The sequence below is a fragment of the Phalacrocorax aristotelis genome, chromosome 5, assembly GCF_949628215.1.
Source record: "Phalacrocorax aristotelis chromosome 5, bGulAri2.1, whole genome shotgun sequence".
Lineage (NCBI taxonomy): Eukaryota > Metazoa > Chordata > Aves > Suliformes > Phalacrocoracidae > Phalacrocorax > Phalacrocorax aristotelis.
In genome coordinates, this window is record NC_134280.1 from 36001370 (window position 1) to 36028881 (window position 27512).

The following is a 27512-nucleotide window of genomic DNA, read 5'->3' on the forward strand; positions in this document are numbered from 1 at the left end:
AAGATGGTTGCGAGTAGCCGCATAAGGCTACATTAGCACAGACCACTGGTGGAAGTGGAGTTAGTGAGGCAGGACGCTGGCAACATTATATTCCTTCATCAGTGTGAACAAATTTAGGAATAGGACACTGAGTTCTGGAAATTATCACAAACCTCTCATGCACTTTGTGGATAGAGATTTGTAATCCACTGGGAACTTTCTTTGAAGAGAATGAAAGATCCTTATGTAAAAAACAGATGCTTATCGAGGGACTGAAAGTCAAAATCTTTAGCTGGTGTAAACTGGAGAAGATCCACTGAAGACTAATAATAAAAGAAGGCAGTTCTTTTTTTTTTCAGCTGGGTATGTACTACTATCATGTGATTTTGGAGACAGGTAAACTAGGACACATATTTTCACTGTTAAACTGAGTGGAAGGTGATGTGTGCAGGATTCCTGGCTTCCAGGTGGTGATTTCCACTTCAAAGACCAAACCAGCTTTGGTCACATAAGACCCCAATTGTAAGTCAGGGTTCCCTATGTTGTTTATACAAATTTCTGAGCGCAAAGAAACCAGCAATGGGGCATAGTCATACTAGAGTTCCCACATACCCTGAATTGTTCCCTAAAAGTTACCTCGACTCTAATATTGAAGTTGTATCCCTTAAGCATGGATGCTTCTCCCAACCCCCACAGATTTCCATTCTTTCACAAAAGGGAAGATAAACAACATTCCTGTGTTCTGTGCATTTATGTGCACCTGATTGCAGCTCTGAACTCTGCTGTGAGAGTTAACTGCTGCAAAAAGATGTCAGTACTTGTAGAGCTTTGCTTTGGAAAAAGAAGTTCTTGTATCTTGGATGTTGCCTTCCTGGGCTTTTAAAGGCTCATATCAAAGAAACAATAGTAGGATAAAATAAAAAAGATCTGAAAAATGATAAAGTAGTTTTGAAAGGACGAACTAAGGGAAATATAAAGTAGATTAAGTTCAAAGCAAACAGTAGCTGGAGGTGATGGCGGCTGGTTTGTTTTAAACTACATATCCCTACTTGAATTTTAATTCATTCAAAACCTTTTTAGTATGGACTATTTGCCTGACAAAAGTTCATAATGCTTCATCCCTGAAGTATGGAAGGATGTCCAATGAATAAGAGCAGGAGAGCCTGCAGGAAAGCCTTTCATTTCCTCTGTCCCAAAAACCATAATCCTGCAGACAAGCAAAGTAATGAATGGTATGTATCTTTTTAAAGAACATTTATCGATGTGATGCATCTAAATGACAGGGTGGATAGAATTTCTCCTTTGCTGACTTTTTTTTTTTAAATTCAATGTCTTTTTTAATGCTTATTTTTAATATGTATGGACTAAGAAGTGGGACAATACCAAAGCCAAGTTAAAAATGAAATTGAAATGAAAAAATTTAACTTTATTCAAATGCAGAATACAGCAACAGAGAGTCTCCAGACAGGCAAAGACAACTCTAATTCTTTCACACTGGATTTTTCTTACAATGACTTACTAACATTAATGCCTTATTAACACTAACAAGGTTAATGTTACCATTTCCCACTGTTGCATAAAGGTAAAATAAGAAGTTTTGTTTAAACTTCATTCTTAAATTTAATGAAGTTATGCAACACTTGGAAAATGGAGTAAGGATATTCTTCCCCGGGCCTAGCTTTAGTCGTCTTCTAGTAGGAATTAAATTGGAGTACGTTGGTCTGCAAATGTGAGAGTCTACTTAAAGACATCTTGGGAGTTGCAGGATACAACCCCATCCTGTGCCAGAGAGGAAGTGCTTATGAGTATTGGGGTTTTCCCTAGCCAGTCAGGATGAATTGAGGCAACTTTGAAGAGGTCTCATGACTCAGTAATGATGAAAAAGATAGAATCAGGTCAGGTCAATGAAAACATTTTTCCTCAGCTTGATTTGGATGTCTGTTTCTTACGAGGCTTTTGTGGTATAAAGATTTCTCTAGCACAGCCCTGATGTTTTCTTGACTGAAATAAGTAATTTCAAGTATCCTGAAAATGAAAGGAAGAATTTTCAAGTGGATGTCTCTAATAAAAGTATTTCAGTAATTCAGTGCTTTCCAACAAAAACAACAAAAAATTATACAAGTATTCCTGACCAGTTCTAATTGTCTTTTATATTCAGTCTCAAGGATTTTCTCATTCCTAACCTTTATTAAGCTGAACTGAACTCTACTCACTTGTTACATACTTGACATCATTATTTTTAGGCACTGAAAGAAGGCAACTGCTTGTTGCTCCTATATCTGTAAGTAATAAATAAAAAGTTTAACTGTGTAGAAGTTAAACGCTCTCTTGGGCATGAAATGCACCTGAATCACTGTCTCTTCCTCATGCACATGCACGTGACTGACTTTAGATTACACTAAAACCTAGGCTGCTTCTTTATAACCTTCATCCCTGATGCTCTGCAGAAAACATCTAGGATGCCCCGAGGGCTTCCAAAGCCTGTTCCATGTCATCTTGAAGCCAGAAGTTGTTGACTGAGCTGTCTGAAATGTGGTAAAGGTAATGGTAGCAGAAAAGAAACAGAGGCTTTGTTCCAGGAATTTTTGCAGACATTTTTGCTTACCATTCTTCTTTTTTAATTTCTCAGAGGCTAAGAGTTCCAGCAAATGAATAGCTTTGCTGTGCAAACAACATATTATGAACATAGCTTTCCAGCAATACCTTCCTACTCCACCCAAACACTGGGTAGTTTTACTTCAGTTTGAAATGCTGAGCCTGGTGGAATGCAAGGATTTTTAATTATGGAATTGAATTTTCTTACTAATTACAAATCTTTATTTTTAGCTGAAAAAGAGGGTGATATTAGCCAGCAAGGGTGCATTTAGGGGGTTATATGAGTCGACTTTGAAAACCGCAATGTAGAAAAAGCTTTGTGGAAAAGGCGATGTGTAATGATAGGTTTCTATTGAACTTTGATGTATGTAGCTTCAAAGTATGAGGATGTTTGGGCAGCAGCAAGTGCGTTTCTCTTAGATGTAATAAGAAAAGACATCCATACGCATTTTGTCTGGCTTCAAAGGAGCTAAATCCTACAAAACAAGAAAGGCAAACCAGTTCTTTTGCAGTGCATGGTCATTTTATCAGTTAGTATTACAGTGAGTATTACAGCATATGTGAAACTAACACAGTAGAACTTGTAAGAGCTTGGATAGATGGGTGCAGAGAAGAGAATGGCTTGTTGCTTGGGCAATCGGTTTCTGGCTGGCTGGACAGCCAAGATGTCTTCTTGTGAATTGCCGATAGATTTACTACAGGGATCCAAATGTACTGTGAGTGGAAGCTGTGTCTTGCTGGTACTGGCAAAGGAAGCAGCTGAGAGAATTTTTTTCACAGCCAAAATGCATTATTTTTTACTGATGCACAGCAGTCCAAGACTGGATTTTGGGAAGACCAAAATCAAACATTCATGGATTCCAGAACAGTAAGCCAAAGTAGACAGTAGAAGAATATTACATTTTCATTGTAATTTTGCTATTTTAGACTTAGGTTTAAATACTTTAGGCACAGTTCCTTATGTTCTGATAAGATTTGCTTCAATTTGTAGTAGCAGCAGTTTGGGCAGAATTCCCACCGTTGGGGCGTGTTTGCTTCCAGAATAAAGCCTCTTACATTCTGGGAGATGTGCTAATTGCAGTTTTAATTCTGTTTTAATTTTAAAGACAATGCCTGTATTGCCAAACTTGTGAGCATTCAGCAGTGCTGAGCCCTGGCCCTGTTCTGCCTCTGCTGACGGAAATGCTCTTGCAGCATGTTCTCTTTGTAAGCTCCCCACCAAAAGAATCTGCTGTTTCTGTGGCACCAGCCTGTCTTCATGCAAATGAAAGTGATTCCACTTAAAAATGTCATCCCAGAGTCAAGAATGTGCTCCAACACTTGCTTAGAAAAACAAATGATCTCTGTTGCCTCAAGCATCTTTTGAAATAGTAAAACATAATAATTGGCCACGATAAGCATTCTTTTTAGGCTTTTTCTGCCCCGAGTCAGGAAGAAAATTGTGGTACAGAGGTGACTATAGCTGAACTGACTTCACAGTAACTACTTTGAATGACAAAGTCCAAGCAGGGCATTTGTGGCCATGTGGGCCCCAGCAGAGACCAGGCACCCTGCTACAGAATTCAGCTTTTGACTGATTTGCTCCAGCTGCTGAAATCTGTGACAGTGTTTTTCTCAGGCATGCCATGAGTGCCTCCCCATTACAATCTATGTGCAGCCTTAGACATTTGGAAGTAATTTTATTTCCTGCTTGAGGCTTGATTGCTGTCATCTGAGAGTATTTGTATAAGCACTACTGGCAGATCAGGCTCTTCAAGCTCCCTCTTTCACCCTATTCTTCTACAGGCACCAAGCCACATGTCCAGCCATCCTACTTGTGAACCAAAGTAAAACCAGAGAAAAACAAAGTAAAAACATGTTTGTGTCCAACCTTATTAATGGGATAACACTAATGAGTTAGTGGAACAAAGTGCTTTTGAAGTATGCAGATCCAAGACTGGAATAACCAACAGAAAAGGACCAGCCTGACCAATCTTTCAGTAAAGTGTTGCTACTGCACAGTTCCCTGCCCTGTCCATAGCATAGCATAAGATTAAGTGTTTAGACGGGTTGAGTCTTGTTCAGTAGCTCAGGAAGGGTGAGGTTAATGTGCAGATACAACATCATCAGATGCTCTTAGGGAATTGAACAGTGTAACACTGGATAGTGCTGTAGGACCAGGAAGAGAAATCCATTTTACTAGAAGGGATCCTGTTATATTCTGCCTTTATATCCAGCATGTGTTGAATCTTGTAATAAAAACATTGTTCGTGATTGTTCTGTGTTGGAAATTAACTTTATCCATAAAAAGGCAAGCAAAACTCCTGCTGATGGAGACTGATGGAGACATAAATACATGAACCTGAAGGTTGGGAAAATATGGACTACCAAACCACATGCAGGGTAGTATTGTTTCCATCCAGTTAAGGAAGCAGTGGAGAATCGGTTGTATACTTCAGATGTTAATTTGAAATTCATCCAGAGGAATCTAAGGGTATCCTAAGCATAGTTTTTCCTTTTCAGTTTTCCCTATTCAGCCAAATCTGGATTCACAGTGAGTGGAAAACAATTATTTATTTTGGCACAATTTTCTGGAAGAGACAAAACCTAGTTGCCCAGTCACACTCAGAGAGCCCTCTACCTGGGAGATTACCTCTTCTCCCAAGCCAGGGTATATTGGTTTGCTGTGGTTTTCTGCCTCTGGGATGTTGTTTAGAGCTTGGAGGTTGCATTTTCTCAGCTGATGAATTGCAGAGGGTGAACTCGCTCCCCTTAGTGCCAGCCAGAAGCAACTGCCCAGCCACAAAGTGTATGGCTTCAGTCAGGCTATAGCAGTTTCTACAGTTAATTAAGACTCTGCTTAGGAGCTGACTTGCACCTTGATAGTTAGCAATATTTATTCATACTTAACATTATTTGTGGTCTCTGCAGGAAAAACAGTTGTGTGTAATTTTTCAGTCCTAAAATATGTGTTTTAAAATTACCTACATCATTTAGGAGAACACTCTTAGACTTTTCTACTTCTGAAACAAGGCACAAAGGGTGGCAGCTCCTTGTCTAAAGGGTTGAACCCCTCAATCACATTGAACACTCATTTGGAATTAAGGCCATTCAATGTCTTTTAATCTGTTGAATGCTTTTAAAAACACTTACTTATTGTCAACTTTGCAAATGATCCTCTAGGATTTTTTTTAAGCAGGAACTCTGCATGATGGATTAGAAAACCCTAAGAATCAGTTTGGATGAAACCTGGTTTCCTACAGGTTTGTATTTTAAACTGCGTGTCTGTGCGCATTCCCAAAAGTATAATGAAAATCATTTGTTATTATCCACTCATTTTCCAAGGGAGCCTTGGTGGGGCGCTGACTTGGAACTCCCTTCTCTTCCTAACTAAGTATGTTCACAAAATTTTCAGGAACACTATTATCTTAATGACCTGGTGTCTTACAAGGTCCCTGTCAAACTTGGCTGCAGTCAGCCACTGGAACCAAATGGGCTAGGGGACACAGATGTCACAGTGCAGCCAGTAGGATCACATAAAGCTAATTTCCTTAGGAAGCCACAGGGAGAATGCAAAATGAAATGTTCACCCAGATCTTCAGCTGGCATAAAAACAACACAGAGCCACAGACTTTGAGAAAGTAATCTTATTTTAGACTAATGAATTTCTGTGCTAGTTATTCTTTTAGACAGTCCTGTAATGAATGAATCCTCTGCATGATACTCTTGATGAATCTGTGTGTGTCATTTGTTGCTTATTCTCTTGGCTCTGCGGGGAGACTTAAGCTGAATTTGAATCCACTGAACAAACATTCATCTTCTGTAACTCTTAGTGAATTAACAATGAGTTACAGACCTTGTTAGTGGTCAGTATTTCAAGAGAATGCCGAGTTATTTGGATTTAAGTGCATTGTTGTACTGTAGCTGTTATGTAAAGTTCACTGAGATGTATGATGGACCCTGAGTGGAAATGTCTGCAAATTTGATTTCATTTTGACAAACAAATGTTTCATATTAAGTGAATTGTGAATCAGTTCAGTCTTTTATTGGTAAGGGATTCCATGTTCATCTTCATGTAGGTAACTGTAAAGTGCTTATGTAAATGTGTGTTAATCATTAACAAGAATTGTTTTTGTGCAACAAATGCAAAATAGGTTTTGTATTTATCAGCACTCCTGAAACATAACTGATTTTCAGAATAATTGATGTTTACATTATAATTTGCATGGCACAGTAATTTGGATAATACTTTATATATTACCACTCAAAAAAAAGCCTATCAAAAGAGAACACATGTGCTCTGATTCTTATTGGAGTAAATGAAAACTTTTTTTCCACTGGGGAAAAATGAGAACTGGATCAAGCCCTACCTTACTGCTGCAGCAGGCTGACAATCAAAGATTTATTAACAGCAAACTCCTCTTGTCCCTCTCTTGGCAGTCTGTACGTATGCACAACGGTATATCTGCAAAATGGTTGTTAGCACATATCATCTCTCACTTTGATTTATTTCTGCCCCTCTGCTTTGTAAGGCAGCAGGATTAAATTTTGTAATTCATAACCTGAAGCTCAGCTTTTCATATTCTAGAAATTTTTTTAAGTTTAAAAACTACCTAATCTATGTAATCTTATATTTCCTTACACTTTTCAAAAACTACCATCAGGATAACAAAGAGAAGATGAGAAACTACCTGCACAAGCTGTTTTGTTTCCAGCCCTTTGTCATTAAATAACCACACCTCTTCTGTTCCAGTCTTTTTATGTTAAGCAATGTGAAAGCGTTGGTGTTTAGTTACAGTATGCATCAACAAGTCTCCCTTGGCAGAAGAAAGCATAAAACTGGCAGACTGTGCTTTCAATACCAGTCATCTTTCTGCCTTTGTTAGACTATGTCCTCTATTGCTGTAGGTCTATCAGCCTTTCAGCTCCTTTAATTATTGCATTGGTAGAGCTAGTAAAAAATGTAGTGAAATGGAGCTGCTTTGTTGTCAAATCCTTTTCTTTCCCTTACCATTCATCTCTGAAATACAGGTGTTAATATCTGCAGAGATCTTATATATTTGCAAGTTTTCCTTGGACGATTTTTTTCCCAAGGAGGGCATTGAGAGATGTATTCTCCTCTATCGTAGACCAGCCTTCTCTTCAGCGGAGGTAATGGTGGTTGACTGCTTCCATATTAGGTTGTCTATACATAGAGATGGATAACAGAAGAGTAGCGTCTGGGACTTAGGGGGCATTTCTGCAAGGAAAAATAAGACCTTAGGATGACAGGTTCAGCAAACCTCCCTGTTCGTATATGTGGAGTAGTCTTTCTTTTCTCCCCCTTATTACCCCTTTCTTTTAAAATCACAGAATTGTATAGACTGGAAAAGACCTTTAGGATCATCAGGTCTAACTGTAAACCTAACACTGCCAGTTCACCACTAAACCATGTCCCTAAGCACCACATACAAACACCTTTTGAATAACTCCAGGGATGGTGACTCAACCACTTCCCTGGGCAGCCTGTTTCAATCCCTGACAACCCTTTTGGTGAAGTAATATTTCCTAATATCCAATCTAAACCCCCCGGGGCACAATTTGAGGCCATTTCCCCTCATCCTATCACTTGTTACTTAGGAGAAGAGACCAACACCCACCTCACTACAAAATCCTTTCAGGTAGTTGTAGAGAGAGTGATAAGGTGTTCCTTCAGCTACTCTTAATAAGACTTGTTCTCTAGACACTTCACCAGCTTCGTTGCTCTTTGTACACACTCCAGCACCTTAATGCCTTTTTTGTAGTGAGGGGCCCAAAACTGAATGCAATATTCGAGGTGTGGCCTCACTGGTGTTGAGTACACCAGTACTCAGTTGGACAGTCGCTTCCTTAGTTCTGCTGGCCATCCTATTCCTCATACAAGCTAGGATGCTGTTGGCCTTCTTGGCCACCTGGGCACACTGCTGGCTCATATCCAGTGTCAACCAACACCCCCAGGTCCTTTTCCGCCAGGCAGCTCTCCAGCCACTCCTCCCCAAGCCTGTAGCGTTGCACGGGGTTGTTGTGACCCAAGTCAGGACCTGACACTTGTTGAACCTCACCCCATTGATCCAGCCTGTCCAGGCTGGATTCCATCCTGATCCCTCTGTAGAGCCTTTCTTCCCTCAGGCAGGTCGACATTCCCATCCAACTTGGTGTTGCCTGCAAACTTACTAAGGGTGCGCTTGATCCCCTCATCCAGGTCATTGATGAAGCTATTAAATGGAATGAGCTGCAACACTGACCCCTGGGGAACACCAGTTGTGACTGACTGCCAACTAGATTTAAATCCATTCTCCTCAACTCTTTGGGCCTGTCCATCCAGCCAGTTTTTTACCCAATGAAGAGTATACAATGTTTTTGCTTGACAGTGTGTTCCCCCACTGCTCCCCTGCTTAATCTTCTCTTTTTATAGTGTTATTTTCCTCCTTTGTTTCTTTTTGTTCTAGTTGGTTCTGTTCCTAGACCTTACTTTTCTTCACATACAAAATGTGAACCAGAAGTCAATGAAAGCAATAAGGGTACAGTAATGTGGAGTAACTTCAAGCCACAAACCAAACAACAGTGAATTTCCAGGTGTTGCTTTCAAAATGGTGTATGTCTGGTGGTGCAAGACTAAAATGGTTTCATATGCTGTCTTTTAAAACACTTGTCCTGTTGGTGGCTTGTTGAGGAGTGGAATTAACCTTGAGAGAAATCTACTTGAAACGAAAAGAAGCTCAGCATAAAATGTGCAAAGCAGGGTGTGCCTTGCATGCCTTTACTGTGCATAAACTCCTTTGACACTGGCTTGTGATGAGTGATGGGCTTTGACAGCCATCTAGTGGCTGGGATGGGTTCCCCCCCCAGTAATTAGTACCATTTCAGTGTTGTCACAAAGCTGGGCGTGGGTATGTCAGTGCATGATGTGATTTTTACTTCCAAACTGGTGGTCCATAGTCTCTAAGTATGACGATTTAGTATATTAGTTGTAACTGACTGTTTGACTTCTGATCAAATAGTTCTTTAAAGCAAAACTGATATGATACTCCAACAGATCAATATACAGCAGAAAAATAATTGCATTGCACTCACTATGCTTTTCATTGAAATCCTCTTTCACAAAGGTCCTTTGTGCAAGCTTATGAATGAAGGAATCCTTGAATATATGATAGGGTATTTCTTCTACCTTGCCTTTTATATTTGCAGACTGCTTTGAAACTAATTTTCACCAGCTTCCATGGATTTGCAACCCTGTAGATTCTCTAGTGAGGTCCAATGCCAGTTAGAGTTGTACTTTTTGTTGGCAAGAAAGGAATCAGTTAATGGGCTAGCAGATCCTTTTACCACATTAAGAATTTCCAAAGCTGCTCCTCAAGCCATTCAGTACCTTGTGTTACAACTGCACAGGGAGAAAGAACACACGACACAAAGAGATTGTGACTTGGTCACTGTAATTAAAAAAACTTGCAGATTTCCAAACCACGGAGGAAACAGTGGAACAATTTCCTTTGCTGCCTTTCCCAGTCTGGGTGTAGACGGGTTACATGCCTGGAGTTCAGGCCTGAGAGTAAAATGTCAAAATGTGCTTGTGGAATGAGTTGGCTTTGAAGTAGCTGCTTTTTCAGGTTACTCTCTCAGTCTAATGCAGTTGTGTTAGAAAGGAAAACTAAAAGCACCAAACATAATTAAAAGATTTAAAATTAAAAATGTGTTTTCTGGCAGTATTGTGGGGTAGGTTTTTTTTGTTTGGGTTTTGGTGTTGTGTTTTTTGTTTTGGGTTTTTCTTTTTTATTATTATCAGCATATCTGCAATCTGATAGGAAAACAGACTTCTTGGTATACTTGCAGAAGTTGGTATGTGCTTTTTCCCCCTGCCTTTGTGTGCCTCTTTCTCAGCCACTGAGTGGGACCCAGGCAGAAGCTAGTCACCATCTGGCTCAGCTCTGGTTTGCCAAAGCAGTTGCTATGTGGTTTATTTGAAGTCATGACAGAATGCTGACTTTGGGCTCAGTAACTTAGAAATTTCATTTATGCAAACTGCTGCTCTTCTGAACAGCACAATGAGTTCTTCGGGTGATACATTAAGGAAGACAGAGACCATATGCCAGACATCTGGGGCAAAAAGGCTAAGTATGTCAGACAGCACGTTATGTCATGCACACAAGGGAGAAGTAGAAGAGTGCTTTCCAAAATCCGATCTGAAGTTTGGAAAATGATTCTCACAGTGTCATAAATAGTCTGTACAGCACAATTGGTTGATGTCTTTACTTCACACTGAAAACATTTCCTCCTGAGCTTCTGCAGCACCCCTTCGAGTCATTTTGTCAGTGGGTTTGATAAACCCATTGAAGAGAGGAGCTGACCTGGTATAAATTTGGATTTCAGTTTGTGTTAGAAAGCTGCAGGAGCTAGTGATGGCAGGCAACAGTTAATGACACATCTGCTCTATTTCTCTCAGCTTTGACATTGATGGAGTAACTGGACTTGAGGCATGAAGCTGAAATCCCAGTTATGTTCATATTTATTACTTTGTGATTTTCTCTTTGCATCTGGTTTAAATTAAGATAGAAATGCATAGAACAGTGAAACTCTCCATGTGCTTATAGCTGTTAATTTTTATGCTAATAACAGGTTTTCTAAAAAAATAATGGTCGTGATCTTTGACTAATGGGATGTGTCTGGGATGACAGTGGATGAGTGCCCCCATAGTCTGGGATATGTGTGTGTATATATATATATGATTGCCCCTATTCCCAGTCTTGTATCAGTTAGAAATTAGTGCTGTTTGGGAGTTTTCAGATAAAGGTTTTAACTGGATTGTCCAGTTTCAAAGACATTTTTGATAGAAGGGTTTCTGTGGTCAGATGGAGCTCTCACCCAGGTGAGATTAGTTTTATCTGCAGCATTCTAGGGGTCAGGAGAATCATTCTGGACTGTGTGTGACAGCTTTGCTGTGTATGACTCGGAGGAGGGCATCTTGGCATGGGAGCCCTTGGTTTGCAGGTTTGTGATCCATTGTCTAGGGACAGCCTGGGGACAGTTCATTGCTTTTATGGGCACTTGTGTTCCTTCAGAGAATAAAATATTCACTGAGCCAAAGTAAAATATCTCTTTTTTTTTTTTTTTTTTTTTTTTCCCCCTGATAAGGCATTCTGTAAAATGTTGGTTACCCAAAGAAAAGTTTCCACTTTACTTCTTTATCAGACTTATTTTATTTTTAGGAGGACATACTGAGATATACTCACGTCATGATTAAAATATAATGCAGATATTTGGGAGTATTTGCCTACAAAGTAGGAAGAAAACAAAGGCATAGGCTTAAGTATGGATGGAACAGTACTTAAACAGATGGTTACGTCCCCTTAAATACTACCGTCAGTCAAACAGGGAAAATTTTGAGCCCAGAGAAGTTGTTCTGCCTTGGTGACAGTAGACTGGAGCTGAAAAAGCAAAAATTGTATTGAATGGATTTCTAAATAATTAGTAAGAACTTACTTTTAAATTGGAGTTCAAGGTAAAGAAAGAAAAGTAATAATATTAAGACAAGAAAGAAAGTAAACCTTCTGTAAATGGTCTGGATTAGGTTAAAAAAGACATATGCAACGTTGATAAAATAAAACAACGTCCATACAAATGTGTGAATATGTACATAGATAGGACAAATGCATATAGTCAGTCAACGCTGTTCCTATATAAATGAATACAAAGGATAGTCTTTTATATATAGTTAAAATCTTTAAGAGATATTTTGTATGTAGTTAATATATATCCATAGCAATAATTTATGTCTGTGCTGGGGTAATCACGTAGGGTCATGACCAGCTGGATTACAAGAACTGAGCAAATTGAGTAGTTTGAGGAGCATCTCTTCAGTCAGCTGGAGGCACTGGTGCAAGTATGATTGCACTGGAGATTGCTGTTGCCACTGGACAGTGACTGACTGTTCTGCTTGGAAGATTTGATTCTCCATATTGGTATTACCTTACACCAAGGCCCCATTAAATGAGTATTTTTTTCCTTTTCAACAAACATTGCCCTGTCTATTTCAACACTGTCATAAGTCTGTCTGTGTAAGGCACCTGCGTCAGGGAGCAGGTAATATATGCTGTTTCATATGGAAGTCTTGCAGGTTCTTCTCCCTAGTCAGATGTCTCCATTACCATGCGCTCAACAGTTACAAAGAGCAGGTACGTGGCAGGAGTTCCTCAACACAGAGTTAGCACCCCACTGAGCAGAACAATATCCAGAGACTCGTGAGGCAATGTTCATTTGATACTGTATTGGGTTTCTGCACTCTATTTGACTTCTTTCTGATCAAGAAATAAGGTGTTAAAGTAAGAAAGATATTTAAGATTAATATTTAAATGATCTTAATATTAGCTATGCTGGTGGACTCTTTTCTTCGTGTATGTAATGCTGCTTCTCATCTCCAGATGTGCTCTTTCCTTGTCCAGACCTACTCCTCCTTTGATTTCACAGTTGGAAAATGTGTTGTATATTCTCTCTCCTGTCCCAGGAGAAGATGTTGAAGAAATAGCCTGCACTCAGAATGGCCAGATGTACCTGAACAGGGATATTTGGAAGCCCTCACCATGCCAAATTTGTGTCTGTGACAATGGAGCTATTCTTTGTGATGAAATACAGTGTCAAGATGTGTTGGAGTGTGAGAACCCACAGGTGCCCCCAGGAGAGTGCTGTCCTGTGTGTCCCCATACAACGCGCGATTTTGACACCACCATTGGTAAGATTGCTTTCCAGTTCACTTTTTTTAAAAGGAGAGACAGCCCAAAGACCTAGGAACCTCATGATACTGAAATTTCTAGTCGGATTTCCATGGTGAAAGTTGAAATCTGAAGAGAGTAGATAATTGGCAGTTATCTTCAATCTTAGGTTGCACCTGAGCTGGCTTTGGAAACAGTTTTCTTCTGACTATGAATCTGATATAAGCCCAAGTGGCTTTATAACTAAAAGGTTGGTCTGAATTCTGTTTTGATGTTTCAAGGAGGTTGAATTCTGGCATCTTTATGTGGTTCATCTGAGACACAAATATATTAAGATAAATATATATATAATAAACATATCAGGATAAATACATATTTATTGCTTAAATATATATAATAAAGTAAGTGTATGCTTTAATAAAGCGCTTGATTTGAGGCCCCTCCAACAAACGAATAAATGTAAACACTATCTGTAAACAGTAAAACGTAAACAGTATAAAGTATTTCCTCAAAGTGGAAACATGGACCTATGATCCTTTTGCGAGTCATAAGAAAAAAAATTAGCATGAAGTATTATTAACTCTCTGCATACTTTCTGTGATACACCCTGAAGACTATGTCTTTTCCAGTCCATTTCTTCTTCCTGGCGAGACTTGGATGAAGCAATACGCCCTCAATTTTCCCAAAAGAAAATCTCTTAACTTGCAATTAATGCTCGTTAATACTGTGTATTGCATTATTTGAGCTACATTCTATATATAATAATTAAAGCAATTTCTTCAGGAGGTATAATTGTTGTTGATTAGCTTAATATAGAACAAAATAGTGGTAAAGAGAATGTAGTAGGGACTTGTGAAATTGAGAAATGGAGCAAGATGTGGCAAGCATTAATAAATAGCTGGTGCATCCTGCTGTGTTGTGGCAGGCCTTAGGCCAACGCCAGCAAGGTACACCCAACAAATACAAAAGCAGTATGGATACATTCCAGAATTCCTTACTGTTATTCAAGGTGCTAATAGAATATTCTTCTGAAGGATTTTTGTGGATATGAGAGTGTCTATATGATATTTTAGGTGCTTTTCAAACAAGAAGAGGTCAAAAGTACCTCAGTCAGCTCTATCTTTTGAAAAATACCATGTAATATGTTGTGGATCCATCAACATTCCTTGTATTGAAGTCAGTAATAAAAATTCCTTTGACTTCACTGTCAGTCATTAGGCCAGCTTCTGACAATTCCCTACAAAAGGTTTTGCTCTTCTAAAGTGCTTTTTCTTATTCTGTGTAATGATGAAAAAGGCTGAGACTCAGGGGACATCATTGCAAAACCATTCTGATTCCTCGTACCTGAACAAGGGAGTATGCATGTCCCTGGGACCTTCCTCAGTAACCTTCTGTGCCTCCAGGATTGGGGATGGCTCTACTTGTAACACCTTCACTCAACTCTTACTGTGTTCTGTCTTTCAGAGTAAAACCATTAATTTTCTCTTTTTCTTCTTTTGTCCTTTTTAATAGGTAGAGGAAGAAAGGTAAGATTTCCTTTACATTGGTTTCTTAAAATGTATTACAACTGTTAAAAGAATCTCTTGCACTTCCTTGGAGCACTTCACAGAAATATAAGATCTGTTAAAAACACTTAATTCTTTCCTCTTGATCTTCATTAGTGGCTAGGGAGATTGCAGTCCACATGGAACAAATGCTGGGATGCAGGCAGAAATTCTGGTCTTAATATAGAGAATCCCTTGACTGAAAATCCCTGCTGTCTACATAAAAGCAATTCCAGTTTGAGTAGTTTGGTTGTTTCATCTCTAGCTGTGCCACAAAAAGAGGGAAGGGAACACTAAGCCATTAGAAGCCAAACTTAAAACTTTCAGCTTGTTTATTGCTGAGACATAGCCACCCAGCGTGCAGTAAGTAGCACAATCCCTCTAACCATTCCTACTGGAATTGTTAAAACTTTGTGCAGGAGGCATGTCTGTATTATGTGGAAGGTGTTACTATGTCTTGTCTAGCTGTCCTTGTATTAGCTTTGACCTATTCCTAATTCAGGTATCAATCACAAGATAGCTGTTGCTCTACTGCCCATAGGCTGGAGCAGCCGCTGAGAAACACTGAAATATGAGACACAGCTGGTACATCGTCTTTGCAGCCTGTCTTGCGTACGGCTACACCTGAGGTCATAGAATCATATAATTATTAAGGTTGGAAATGACCTCTAGGATCATCAAGTCCAACGCCCAACCCAACACTACCATGCTTCCTAAACCATGCCCTGAAGTGCCATGTCTAGGCATTTTTTGAACACCTCCAGGGATGGTGACCCCACCACCTCTCTGGGCAGCCTGTTCCAGTGCCTGACCACTCTTTTAGTAAAGAAATGTTTCCTAATATCCAACCTAAACCTCCCCTGATGCAGCTTGAGGCCATTTCCTCTTGTTCTATCGCTAGTAACTTGGCAGAAAAGACCAACACCCACCTAAGGTGATAATACACCTAAGGTAAGGTTTATTTACAGGAGCCTAAGTGACACCTTTGACTGCTAGGCAAACTTAACCCACAGCTACTTCACCTTCACCACAGCATTGATGTGATGAGTTCCAATGCAATGTTACACTTACAAATTCAAGCTTTAAAAGATATTTTTACACTCCTCATTGATCTAAATAGTGTTTTTAATAAGAATTTTGGTTTTCTTACATTTGCTGTTGTATTTCATTATTATGCTTAACCGTGAGTAACTGGGGTTCTGTATAAATCACTGGAGGATTGCACAAATATAAAAATACTCCTCAGCCATATTTAAATGTATGAAACCATGCTGAAAACAGGTTTTTTTTGCATCCTTTCTACTTTCACCATGGTAATAATTTGGGCCACCCAAGGCAGCTTGCATATCATCATGGCCGTGTTCGAGTCAACACTAAGTAAAACACTGGCAACTGTTACCCAAGGACTTGTGAAGGTCCTTTACAACAGGATGCTCTGCAGGAGGTGGGCCTGCTGGAGCCGGAGTGCTCGACAGGGGTGCTTCGTCCAGGCACTGACGAAGAACCAGGATGATGTGCTCTTGCACAGAGCCACACTTCTGTGGGCGGTACATCTCAAAGTACGCAATTAAACAAAGAGGAGATCTATTCATACAAAAGAAATTAAAATACATTCTGATAAATGAGCTTCTAAGATAGTAAGCAGCTACAAGAAATAAGAGAAATAATTTTTAGGTGATCAAGTATATACACTTGCTAAAACCGAGTTGCTGTCTATACAGAAGTAACTTATGGAAATAAATGGAGTAACCAGCTTATTATTACTTGATAAACGTGGCAGGAAATTTTTTATCTTTGCAAAGTCCTCTTTTTTCCCTTAAATCATTTACCACCAATAGGTCTAAACACAGTAATTTGAATGTAACAGTAATCATTGTCAACATATTCAGCTCAAAGAAAAGTCAATTGGCAAATGCTGTGTCCTTTACTCTGAAGCTATGTGATGTCATTTTGTATTCTGTTCCTACACTGGAGATGGACATGCAGGTTTTTTACGTCCATAAATTTAATGATATGAATTTTAATTTAAGACCTTGAAGAAATGAAGTCTGAATGGTGCTGTGGCCTCTGCATTTCATATGTATCAAATAATCCAATAACAGAACGACAACATGTTTTCTACTACTTAAATATCATGGTAATTGTTTAGTTTGACTCTTCTTTCAGCCAGTGTGTTATGCAGTTAAGGAAAGTCTGTTAATTTATAGCCTGCATTTAATCAGTGTCCGTAGTCATTAAAAATAGTATGGATTAGCTATCGCAGGTACTTTAATTTAGTCTCAGTAGTATCCTTAGAGAAATCTTAGCATTTGTCATAGTCACAGGGATGGTTTTGGTGAAACTGGTACTGTTAATTGTACTTTCACTTGTTTTCTGCCATCTGATGTTTTCCTTTTTCCTTCAGGGACAAAAAGGAGAACCTGGAATAGTGCCGCCTGTAAGTCCAGTTTTTTCTTCATTTAGCAGCACACCCTAGAAGTGTATGTTTTAGTGCTTTAAAGCAGAATTGCAGTAATCAAGGAAATAGAACAAAAAATGTACAGACTAGGAATGAAAGGAATGGAATTAATTATGCTGTTTCACGTATGTAACACTAGAAATTCTGTCAATTACATTTTGGGAAAAAAACTTACTGAGTTAAATCTATCATAATCTTTACTTTTATTGTTAAAATTTTGTGGAGGTATGATGTTAAATTACGATTTGGAAAATGTACACACACTTCAGAAAACTGGTGAAATAAATTGTCACTTTCTATCTTTATTATCCCCTTCTAGCATGAAGACAAATTAAAAGAATTGATAAGTTGAGACAAAATAATTGTATTATTTTGTAGTTATTAATATAATACATATTGTATTAATATGTAGTATTTTTAAAAATAACAATGATACTTCTAAGATTTTGCTCATTTTGCTTATGAAAATACTCCAGACTGGAAAGAGATAATCTGTGGAATTCATGTCGTTCCGCCCCCCCCCCCCCCCCCCCCCCCAAAAAAAAAAAAGAAAAAGCCTTATAACTTGCCTGGTACTTAAATTTTGTCTTTTGCTATATACTTTTCAATAACTTGAATTCATATTGCGTTCTCTAGGTTTCAGGAATACGAGGCCGCCCGGGACCAGCCGTGAGTGTTTTTTTGATCTTCTCTTTCTCTGGTGATACCATTTTACACTTTCTGCCATTTCTATTTTGTATTGTGAGGATGATGTGTAGGGGGACTCTTCCGTGCCTGTAATGGGTATTGTCTGCAAAGCCACTGGATTTGAGGAGGCAACAAGATTATGGGATTTTTTACTAGCCTCAGGTCAGCCCATGCCCTAAGTGAACGGATGAGTGCTTGTAGTACATGCATGCCTGAGGAACTTTGTGCGAGGTTGATGCTGGAGGATGTTATTTTTAGCAGGGATCTAGCTGGAGTAGGAGGAGATGCAGTATGCTCCCTGGGTGCGCCAAGCAGAGAGCACTTCTGGACTAGCAGGAAGGGTGTCTCAAACCCATACATCTCTGTATTAAGAGCCTCCAGCATTCAGAAAACCTTTGCTAAATTAACCTGTGGAGCAGATGAGAGCTGAAACCATTTTGTAGATCTCTGCATCCTGGTTCTACTCCCTTCAGACAATGTAGAAATGAGATGAAATATGGAATACTTGGCGGTTGTAGCTGTTTTCTTTATGATCATGTGAAAAAACCACCACAAATTAATTTTCATATAAGCATTGCATTTTATATTTTCAGAGCATTATTAATCATTAGCTAGTTTAAAAGGTACTTAATATTTCTGATCTTTCTTTTAGGGACCTCCAGGCTCACAAGGACCACGAGGAGAACGAGGACCAAAGGGAAGACCTGTAAGTTATTAAACATCTTAGAAATCAAGTACTGGACTAAGTTCAAAAGGTTAGGTGGCTTTAAACTGTCTTCTAGAGTTATCAGAACTTTGCTGGTGTTGTCCAAGAATCAGGTAACAAGCAGAAAAATGTTTGCATCTCACCATTTCCCGGGTAGATTGAAACCTGCATGTTTTGAGATAATTGACAGAGGTTTAACAGTATTTCCACTAAAAGCCATGCTTTCTCAACAGTTACCCAAAGTAGTGTCTGAGAACGTGGCTTTCTCCAGGATTTAAAACCAAAGCAAGAACAAAAAAACCCTGGAACATCATGTTTGTCTATTTAAGAATTTGCTGATTACTATTGTGCATGAATAGTAGTGTGAGCTGTGTGGCTCCGAGTATTTCAGTAAAGGCAAAGCTCAGGAAGTTAGCAGGACTTAATACATGACTACATATATTGGTATGCTGGTGAATAATATAATCAAGATTGCTCATTGGAAATAAAGAATTCAGAAGGGAATTTCAGTGTCTGTATGTAAGAACCACAGGAAGGCCAAAAGGGAGTGCTGAAAATACCAGAAACTACATCTTCCTGTTGAAAAGCTTGGTCAAAGAGCAGAAGCTGCTAAAAGCAGATTTTAAAGAGTTTTATTGTTGTAATTTCTATGTGGATATTTTCCTATCCCTCAGGAGAGAGCAAGCCAATACTGAGTTTAGGAAAAGGCCTAAAACTGACTCCTTTCTGCTGTTGCTCCAGTGAGTGCCTGTTGTCCATAGATGGTAATGACACTTCTAAAGCAGTGGAGTGCGTAGCCTCTTTGAGATGGATGCCAAGCCACTGCTGCTCTCTAGATCACCATAAGATGTTTGTCTGATGAATGAGTATCAAGATGCTTAAAAGAATTCTGAAAGTAATTGTGAAATCTTGTGGTGTGCAGAAGAATCTTGACTGTGTTTATCGATGTGTCTGAAGTGCTTTCCTAGCATGCAGTATTATGAATGAGGTGCTAAATAATTTCTGATTCTGTGCCGTGCATCCCTTGTATGTCTCTACAGAGTGGTGGCTAGAAGCACCTAAAATACTGGAAGGTTGTAAATAGTTCTGAGTTCCTTTGACACAGGTTGTTATACTGCTTTCAAGGAATATCAAAGGAATAGGAGCCAGTCAGCTCCTTTGAAAATGTTATGTCAAAGGTTCTGGTGAGCTGTGTGTATGTCAGAGTGTAGGTCTGAGATGAAAGAGCACTGCTTTATTTACAGATGGACTGCTAGTGCAGGATTTTTTTTTTTTCAACAACTAAAAATAATGTTAGCTCACATCTGTATTTTATATTATGATAGCCTCTCTGCACATTGTTTGCAGTTGGTTTAAAATGCCTCATGGAGCAGGTAACCTTGTACAGACACCCTTTATAAAATTAGTCTGCATAAATACATTGTGGACGGCTGGTATTAGAAAACCACCAACTACATTTCTAAGACTTTTGTTTGTTTCTTTGGAATTTTTTTTGTTCTTTAAATGGGTTCCTCCTGACCAGTGAGCAGAAGGAACTCAACCTTGCTATGGATCTCTGCCTTTTGCAAAAGCAGGACGCTTGGATGTAAAGTGAATTCAAGAGTATTAGCATATTTTTTACTTCAAATTCTTCATTAGTGCGTATTTTTTACTTCAAAATGTAACAATGAGAGAGAAGCAGCTAGGGGATAGCATGTTTGCATTTGAAAAATGTGTCTAGGGAGAGGGAATTTTGGAGCGTGATACAATTTCAGGTGTTTACAAATGATCTTTTGAAGACAGACAATAAGCTTGAGCATCCTCAGAACCATTGATAAGTTTTGTTTCATTACAGGGTTACACAATCAATATGGATTGCAGTAGCAGTTAAATTAGGTAGTAGTTTGAGAGTGTTCTACCATGACCTGCATTTAATTCTATTCCCCTACAGGCAAAACCTGCAGTAGTTTCCTGAACACCAGCAGCAATAGGTCACGATGAGTCAATTGCGTGTTTAAATGGTGCCACCTCGTGGCCTGCGTGAGAACTTTTTTTTTTTTTTCCAAACGTCACTGACGTTGAGCTGGTGAGAGAAAATGAAAGAACTTTTTAAAATATACATATAAATAGATAAATAGTACAAAATAACTAAAAGTACAATAAAGATTTTATTATAAAACCCCAACATTGGTTATATACCACTGGTTAGTTGCCACCTACAAATGCAAACATGCTTTTCCAGGGCTTTTTGGGTTTTGGGGTGGGGGCTTTCAGTGTTGCTCTTGAAGAAGGCTTGATTTTTGGTGACTAAAAAGTAGGTCCTTTTCTAAAAAGAAACAAAAAAAAGACCTTTGTCTATGTCAGATTTTGTTAAGGTGTCTTGATTTGGATATTGAAAATCAGTAGTTGTATTAATGCTTGCTTAATTCTTGATAGGCCACTGTTTTCTTTTGATATTGAGAATAAACTGAAGAAGCTAACTCATTCTCTTCCCCCTTTGGATAGTATGTACTTTTAGGTTTGGCAGTGCGTGCTTTTCTTTACAATAGAAACATTAAATAATGTTATCTGCTAGAACCTTCTGCTTCCATCCAACATGCACAAATCTTCTAAATTTGTTTCAGGATACCATCTATTCACAACTCATTCTGTGAGGAGGGTGTGTGTGTACAATTATGTCTGATAAGAAAAAGATTTCCCCCTGCTTGCTAGGCTTATAGGAATTTCAGACCATAAAGATAGGTGGAGAATTGAGAGAATTAGCTCATTCACTGGGATTTTCTAGGAATCCTATTGTCAATGCTACCCCAGTGTAGCCCTTTCCCAAGGGAAGGCTTTTGCTTTAATGTGTGAACCATACTAGTTCAAACCATACTAGTTCAGACATAAACTCCACTGGAATATGTTGCAGACTGCAAGGAAACACAGTCCTCATCTCACAGAAATATAAGCAATCTGATTATAATTGTGTTTGTAAAGATGACTCACTGAGCCAGGCTTCCAAAGCTTTATTTTAAGGATCCTTAAAGTAGAAGAGCTCATTAAACAGTAGAAGATCTTTCCTTGACGTAGCCAAGCATTTTTATTCTAATGAAGAAGTGACAAGCACTTTAAAGTCAGTATTTATGGTTGAATTATATCTTTATTGGCCCTGTTACTATTGATTTTGTTCCACTAATGTTTTATTAGCTGCTTCCGTATTTAATTTTAGTTCTGACACAAGATAAGATGAATGCAATTTAGGAATCAGAAGTGAGTGATCAAAATGGGAACAATGGGATGCCCTCCCAGCCTATTCTGCAAATACTAGCTAGAGATATCATCAACGCCAAGGCAGTTACTCTGCATTTTTGGCAGTGCAACTGTGTTGAGAATTCAGCAATAGTATGAGCTGTCTTTAAACCATTCATGATGTGAGGAGGCTGTAAAAATCCAGCCTTACACTGGAGTTTCCTAAGCATGAGTATGTATGTACACTAACCTGAGTAATCTGTATTTTAGAAGTAAATTCTTGATATTCTATATTGTGTGCAAAGCTAAACAGTTTTTCAGGAATAGTATACTCTAGTATGGAATGATAGGAAAGCTGAGTTTCTGAAAGAGCATGTGAGAGAAATTGCTGCAGTTTATTTTTGTGTTAGATATGACTAATTTTAGCCAGTGGTTCTGATCTGAAGGTAGGAACAGGTCTTGAGGGGTGTTGTTTGTTTGAAGATCTTTATGAAGGAATACAGATTTATCACACACAAGGCAGTTGTTTGCCAGTTACAATGATTTTCATGAATACCTTTGCACACTGTTGACTTTTCTGTTTTTGTTTCAAGGGTCCTCGGGGTCCTCAAGGGATCGATGGTGAACCTGGTATCCCTGGCCAGCCTGGCGACCCTGGTCCTCCAGGGCATCCTACCCACCCAGGACCAGATGGACTAAGCAGGGTAAGTTTTATGCTTGCTTTAGTAGAAAATGAAGTGAGTGTTGGGCCTGATCCACATGATACAGAGAGTAACTTCTGTTCGCTTCAGTGAACATGGAACGCTGTGCCCACAGTTCCCGTCTCCCAGTCATGAGGGACAGCAGCTGGAGGCAGTGCAAGTTGTGCCAAAAATTTGGCCAAGTTGAACATGGGAAACCTTGGCAAGGACACACCTTTCACAATGGGTTTTAGAATCTAGAAAAAACAAGGTACCCAAATCTAAAACCCTCAGTAGGGTCCCGTTACTTCCCTCTGACTTAAACCCAAGGGATCTGGGGAATAGTATAGAGAAACTGGTATACCAAATTAGGAATACAGAAAAGAAAAAAATAAGGTTAATTATAAATAACAAAATAACTAATGGGAGAAATGAAAATGTGGTTAAGTATACTTTTTGCTGGGAAGATAAGTAAGGAATTGTTTGTGAAAAGCAGTGCTGACCAGCCGCAGATACAGGCAAGGTGTTCTGCAAGACTTTTTTTCTTTTTCCTCCACCCCTCCCTACCCCCTCTCTTCTATGGAACACTAATTGTGATTGGTAATGACATACATATTCTAACTTTTCAAGTATATTCAGTTATTGCTGTTTGGAATATATTTGTTTTGATTTCTCACTCCATTGTTCCTGCAACATTACTGAAAACAATAGAGTTATACTGACAATAAGCTGAAATATCCATGTTAGGCCAACGGCTTGCAAGTTTGGGCAAGATTTCTTGACTTAACCATTTTTCCAAATAGTCCTGAATCCAGCAGATTCAGCCCAAGTAAATATCTTCAGCTCAGAGGAATCTCTTAGAATCACAGAAGCACCAGGATGGGTGTTGGACCACCATCCTTCATAGACTTCCACAGAAAATATGAAAGAATAGGTGTGGCTAGAGATCTAAGACATTTTTGGTTTGTATTCCTGTCTCTGAAGCTAGGAAATCTCCAGCCTTGTGGAAAATGTTTTTGGAGACCAGTCTGATGCGGAACAAACTGTAAATCTTAGAAGACTTGAATGCGTCTTTGTGCTCTTGTTTTTTCTCAGCCACTGTAAGCTCTGGCCTGCCACGAGTGAGGATCTGGCTCTGAATGAAACAAAATAAGACTGTTGATTTCAACTCTGTTTGCAGAAGAAAGGCACTGAAGGTTCTTCCTGCTCTAATTCATTTGTGTCTTTGAATTGGCCTGAACAGCAGGTCGATAAGGGCAACACATTTAATTCTGATTTGTAATCGTAAAATCAGCTACATTTTCATTTACCTTAAGATGTTTCAGAAGTTGAAGCACAGTAAGTGAAAACAAAAGAAAGGCTTAGAAGACATGAAGGAATATTGCAGGTGAAGTTAAGGTGTGATTTAAATTTGAAGATAGTGAAAGAAATCTAATTAATTTCATGGGAGGCTTTACTCATTTTAGGACATTTTCCCATTTGTTTAATATTAAAATGAAGGTAGAGTCAGAAGAGTAAGCAGACAATATGATGCATTCAACTGGTCTTTGAGGCCTTAAACCACCTCAAATTTACAGGAAATACAACTTTTATTTTAGCTATTAAAACAAGAATTTAGCTGTTAGTGCTGCAAAGCCAATGTAAATAATGAAGACGCGGTAACATGGATTTTTGCCTATGAACCATCAAAATGACTGACAGCTAAAATCACCTATCTTATTTTTTCAGCCATTTTCAGCTCAGATGGCAGGACTGGATGAGAAATCTGGACTTGGCAGTCAGATGGGACTGATGCCTGGTGCAGTGGTAAGACCAGATTAGCCCTGTACTGTAGAACAGGGTGAAGTGGAGTGCATATGCAAAAACCCAAAGGGGAATTAATCCTCTTCAACTTCCTATGTCTTTAGAATCTGGATGTACAGTATGTTCTAGTGCAGTTTTGCACAGTACCTGGAAAAAAGTGAAAAAATATTCTTCTGTTAAAGTGAATTTAAAGTTTCCCCAGCTGTAGCCTTCTGTTGTCTTCCTTGCCTCCTTCTGAAATATAGCTGCTACTAACAGTAAGGTACAGGAAAAGAAATGACTGATTTTCTCCTGTCTTGAGTCACTGCAGAGTAACTGGGAAGTGTCAGGTATAATACAAAGCAGAATAATCAAATATGTAACTTTGAAGGCTTCTTTTCACCTTGTGACATCAAATATAGTTATTGTAAAAATTATTTCTGAAACCAGCTGTTAAGTGAAAGCTGTGCTTTATTAATTTAAGAAAGCCATTCTACTTCTCCAGTGGGTCCAGTTTTATCATTGTCATCTCTCATTGATTAGATATGCCTTTTACTTACCAGTGCACTGGGGACCTAAAGGCAACACTGAAATTTTTTACTATTTATTAAAGCTGTTCCACCATCCTAAGCTGTGTCTGCTAGAACTCTTGGGGTTGTTTTTGAATATTATCTTTCACAACACGTATTTATCACACTGTGATATCTTGAAGATACTGTTACCCTCTTTGCTGTTATTTCCCCACTAGTAACCTCCAAACTCAGTTTCAATACAATTGGAAAGTTTCTAAAGATAATCTGATATTTTGCATTAGGATTAATGGTGATTTCTTCCAAGAACTTTCATTTTTTATTAATGTCTCATCAGTGAATTTGCTGTGCAGACATGCAATGATTTGTTCCACAAATGTCCTAGTTACTTTGTTGCCCTCCATCATTTTGCTTAATCCTTTCCCTCAATTTGTCCTGAGACGTTGCATCTCTTGTACTTGCCTCTTCTTTTGTCATTCTCAAATATGATTTGTTTTAATTTTAGTATCTCTTTTAAGGTATTTTTTTCAATATCTAGGTCTCTCTAAGGCCTTACACAAAGTCTACTCAAGCCAGTTGGCACTCACTTATTGTCTTTGCATTGATTCATCATGTTCTGTGATAGACTTTCTTCCTTCCCTTGTAAACTGAATAGCTGACAGTCGTTCAGCTGAACCATTGTTTTTTATGTTTTGTTTTTAAAGTTGTTCAGAATTCTTAAATGGCTTATTACTAACTGTTCTACATTTGATTTGTAAAAATTAGTCAAAATTAATGAATTGTGTGTAAAAGACCTAAAACTTGAGCCTCTGTCAAAACGCAAGTTATTGTCTACCATAGATATTTTTGTATTGCTAGAAGCAAGAGAATTACTTTCAGACAAGATTTGGGTTACTTCATGGTATAATCTACAATTAAGCATGAGATTTTCCCTAAAAATCACATGAAATTTTTAAAGGGGAAATCTGAATTTTCTGTTACAAGCCACAACCATTTGGAAGCTGTTTTGGTGGTTTATGTGATTCATGAAAATATGTCCTTCCATTGCTGCTTGTTGCTGCTCATGGCTGAGAACAGCAGCATGAATTTATTTTGTCATTGATTCCATTATGAGATTAATCTGAGTAATGGGATTCCCTTCAAGGGAAGATTATTCCCACCCAACTCCGTCCTGTTATTACGTTTTTTCAGTGCAGCTATACAGGCAGCCCAGTTATTCTGACTGATTCCAGAGACCATGAGGTTCCAGAAAGCAAGCAAGATCATATTTTCAGCTGCAAATGAATTTACACTGCTGTGGCTTTCTGAGTTTGAAGATTTCCATTCTATATACTTTTATATTTCATAACATCAGCCTCCTGAGTAAAAGCCTTTCCAAGGGTTTGACCATGGAAATGTTATCTTGGAGGTCACTATCAGGCCATTTTGCTGTCTTTGTAGGGTGAATGGTACTTGGGGAAGGGTGGTTTCCAGTGTGTAACAAGTTATGATTTTGATAGGGTCCAGTGGGTCCAAGAGGTCCTCAAGGTCTCCAAGGAAAACAAGTAAGTACTTTACCTCAGAGGTTTTAAGGTAATTGGCCAGAGATGAAGGCAAAGCACGTAGTAACTGGTGGGTGTGTGCATCTCTCAGGCAATGTCCGTCTTCACCGACACATGGCTGAATGCATCTTCATCTAGAAGTGAATCGGGACACGCTGCTCTCAAGAGCTATGCACCAGATGTACTCTGTACACAGAAATTAACTCAGAACAACTTATTAGATCTTTAACAACATTTTAGCCCAACACACAGTTTTTTAAGGAGGGAACAGCAATGAAAATGTTGGCTGTTCTTGTTTCCGTATTGGCATGGTGTTAAGTTTCCAGTGGGGTTTGTGTATGGCACAGGACTTACCTAAAGCTTGAGGGATTTTAGTATCCAACCTTCACACATTTTGCAATATGAGCTGGTTCTGAATTAGAATCCAGACTGCCCCATGGGCTGTGATTTTCCTGATACATGGATTTTAATTTATATCCTTATATTTTTACTGTTTTGGAATTTGTAACTGTATTAATCTTTGGTTAATTTTAGGGTGGTGCTGGCCCCACAGGCCCACCTGGTGAACCTGGGGATCCAGGACCTATGGTAAGACCAATAAATACAAACATTTCTACAATGAAATTGCAGACAATATATTATAGATCCTTACTTCAGAACAGATTTTTTTTTCGTGTTGTCTCAGCTGAAGCTACTAAGTAAATAGTAAAGACTGTGGTGTTCAATGCATGTTGTCCTGAATGAGGGAATTTGAATCGTTTTGAACATGCAAAATCATGATTATAGTATAAAAAATCATTATTACTTTTCCAGCACAGACCTAAGGATGGCTAAGCACTGGTAAAACCATACCTAGTAGTGTAACTTACACAAAGGATGATGAGAATATTTATTTTGGAGGTGATAGAATGATTCAAAGATAAAAGGAAGAGCCAGGGAATTGGAACAACAGCAACTGTGATTTTTAATGTATTTTTTTTTCCTGCTAAAGAATCCATCCTATATTTTCATTTAACGTAATGCAGGTTTCTTAGGGGCAGGATGGTAAGTAAGAGCACTACAAAATAAAGCAAGGGCTCTTAGGCATAAAATCATCATTT

The 27512-nt window shown here is 38.7% G+C and overlaps 1 protein-coding gene across 1 annotated transcript in view; it reads left to right on the top strand.

The window, feature by feature from the left end:
* The window catches only part of COL5A2 (collagen type V alpha 2 chain), a 114189-nt gene that overhangs the window by 45558 nt on the left and 41119 nt on the right, over positions 1 to 27512 (top strand). The window contains exons 2-10 of the mRNA XM_075093959.1: positions 13070 to 13294; positions 14787 to 14800; positions 17223 to 17255; positions 17913 to 17945; positions 18616 to 18669; positions 22473 to 22583; positions 24288 to 24365; positions 26371 to 26415; positions 26947 to 27000. Coding sequence (XP_074950060.1) covers positions 13070 to 13294; positions 14787 to 14800; positions 17223 to 17255; positions 17913 to 17945; positions 18616 to 18669; positions 22473 to 22583; positions 24288 to 24365; positions 26371 to 26415; positions 26947 to 27000 — 647 coding nt within the window. The remainder of the gene's footprint in view (positions 1 to 13069; positions 13295 to 14786; positions 14801 to 17222; positions 17256 to 17912; positions 17946 to 18615; positions 18670 to 22472; positions 22584 to 24287; positions 24366 to 26370; positions 26416 to 26946; positions 27001 to 27512) is intronic.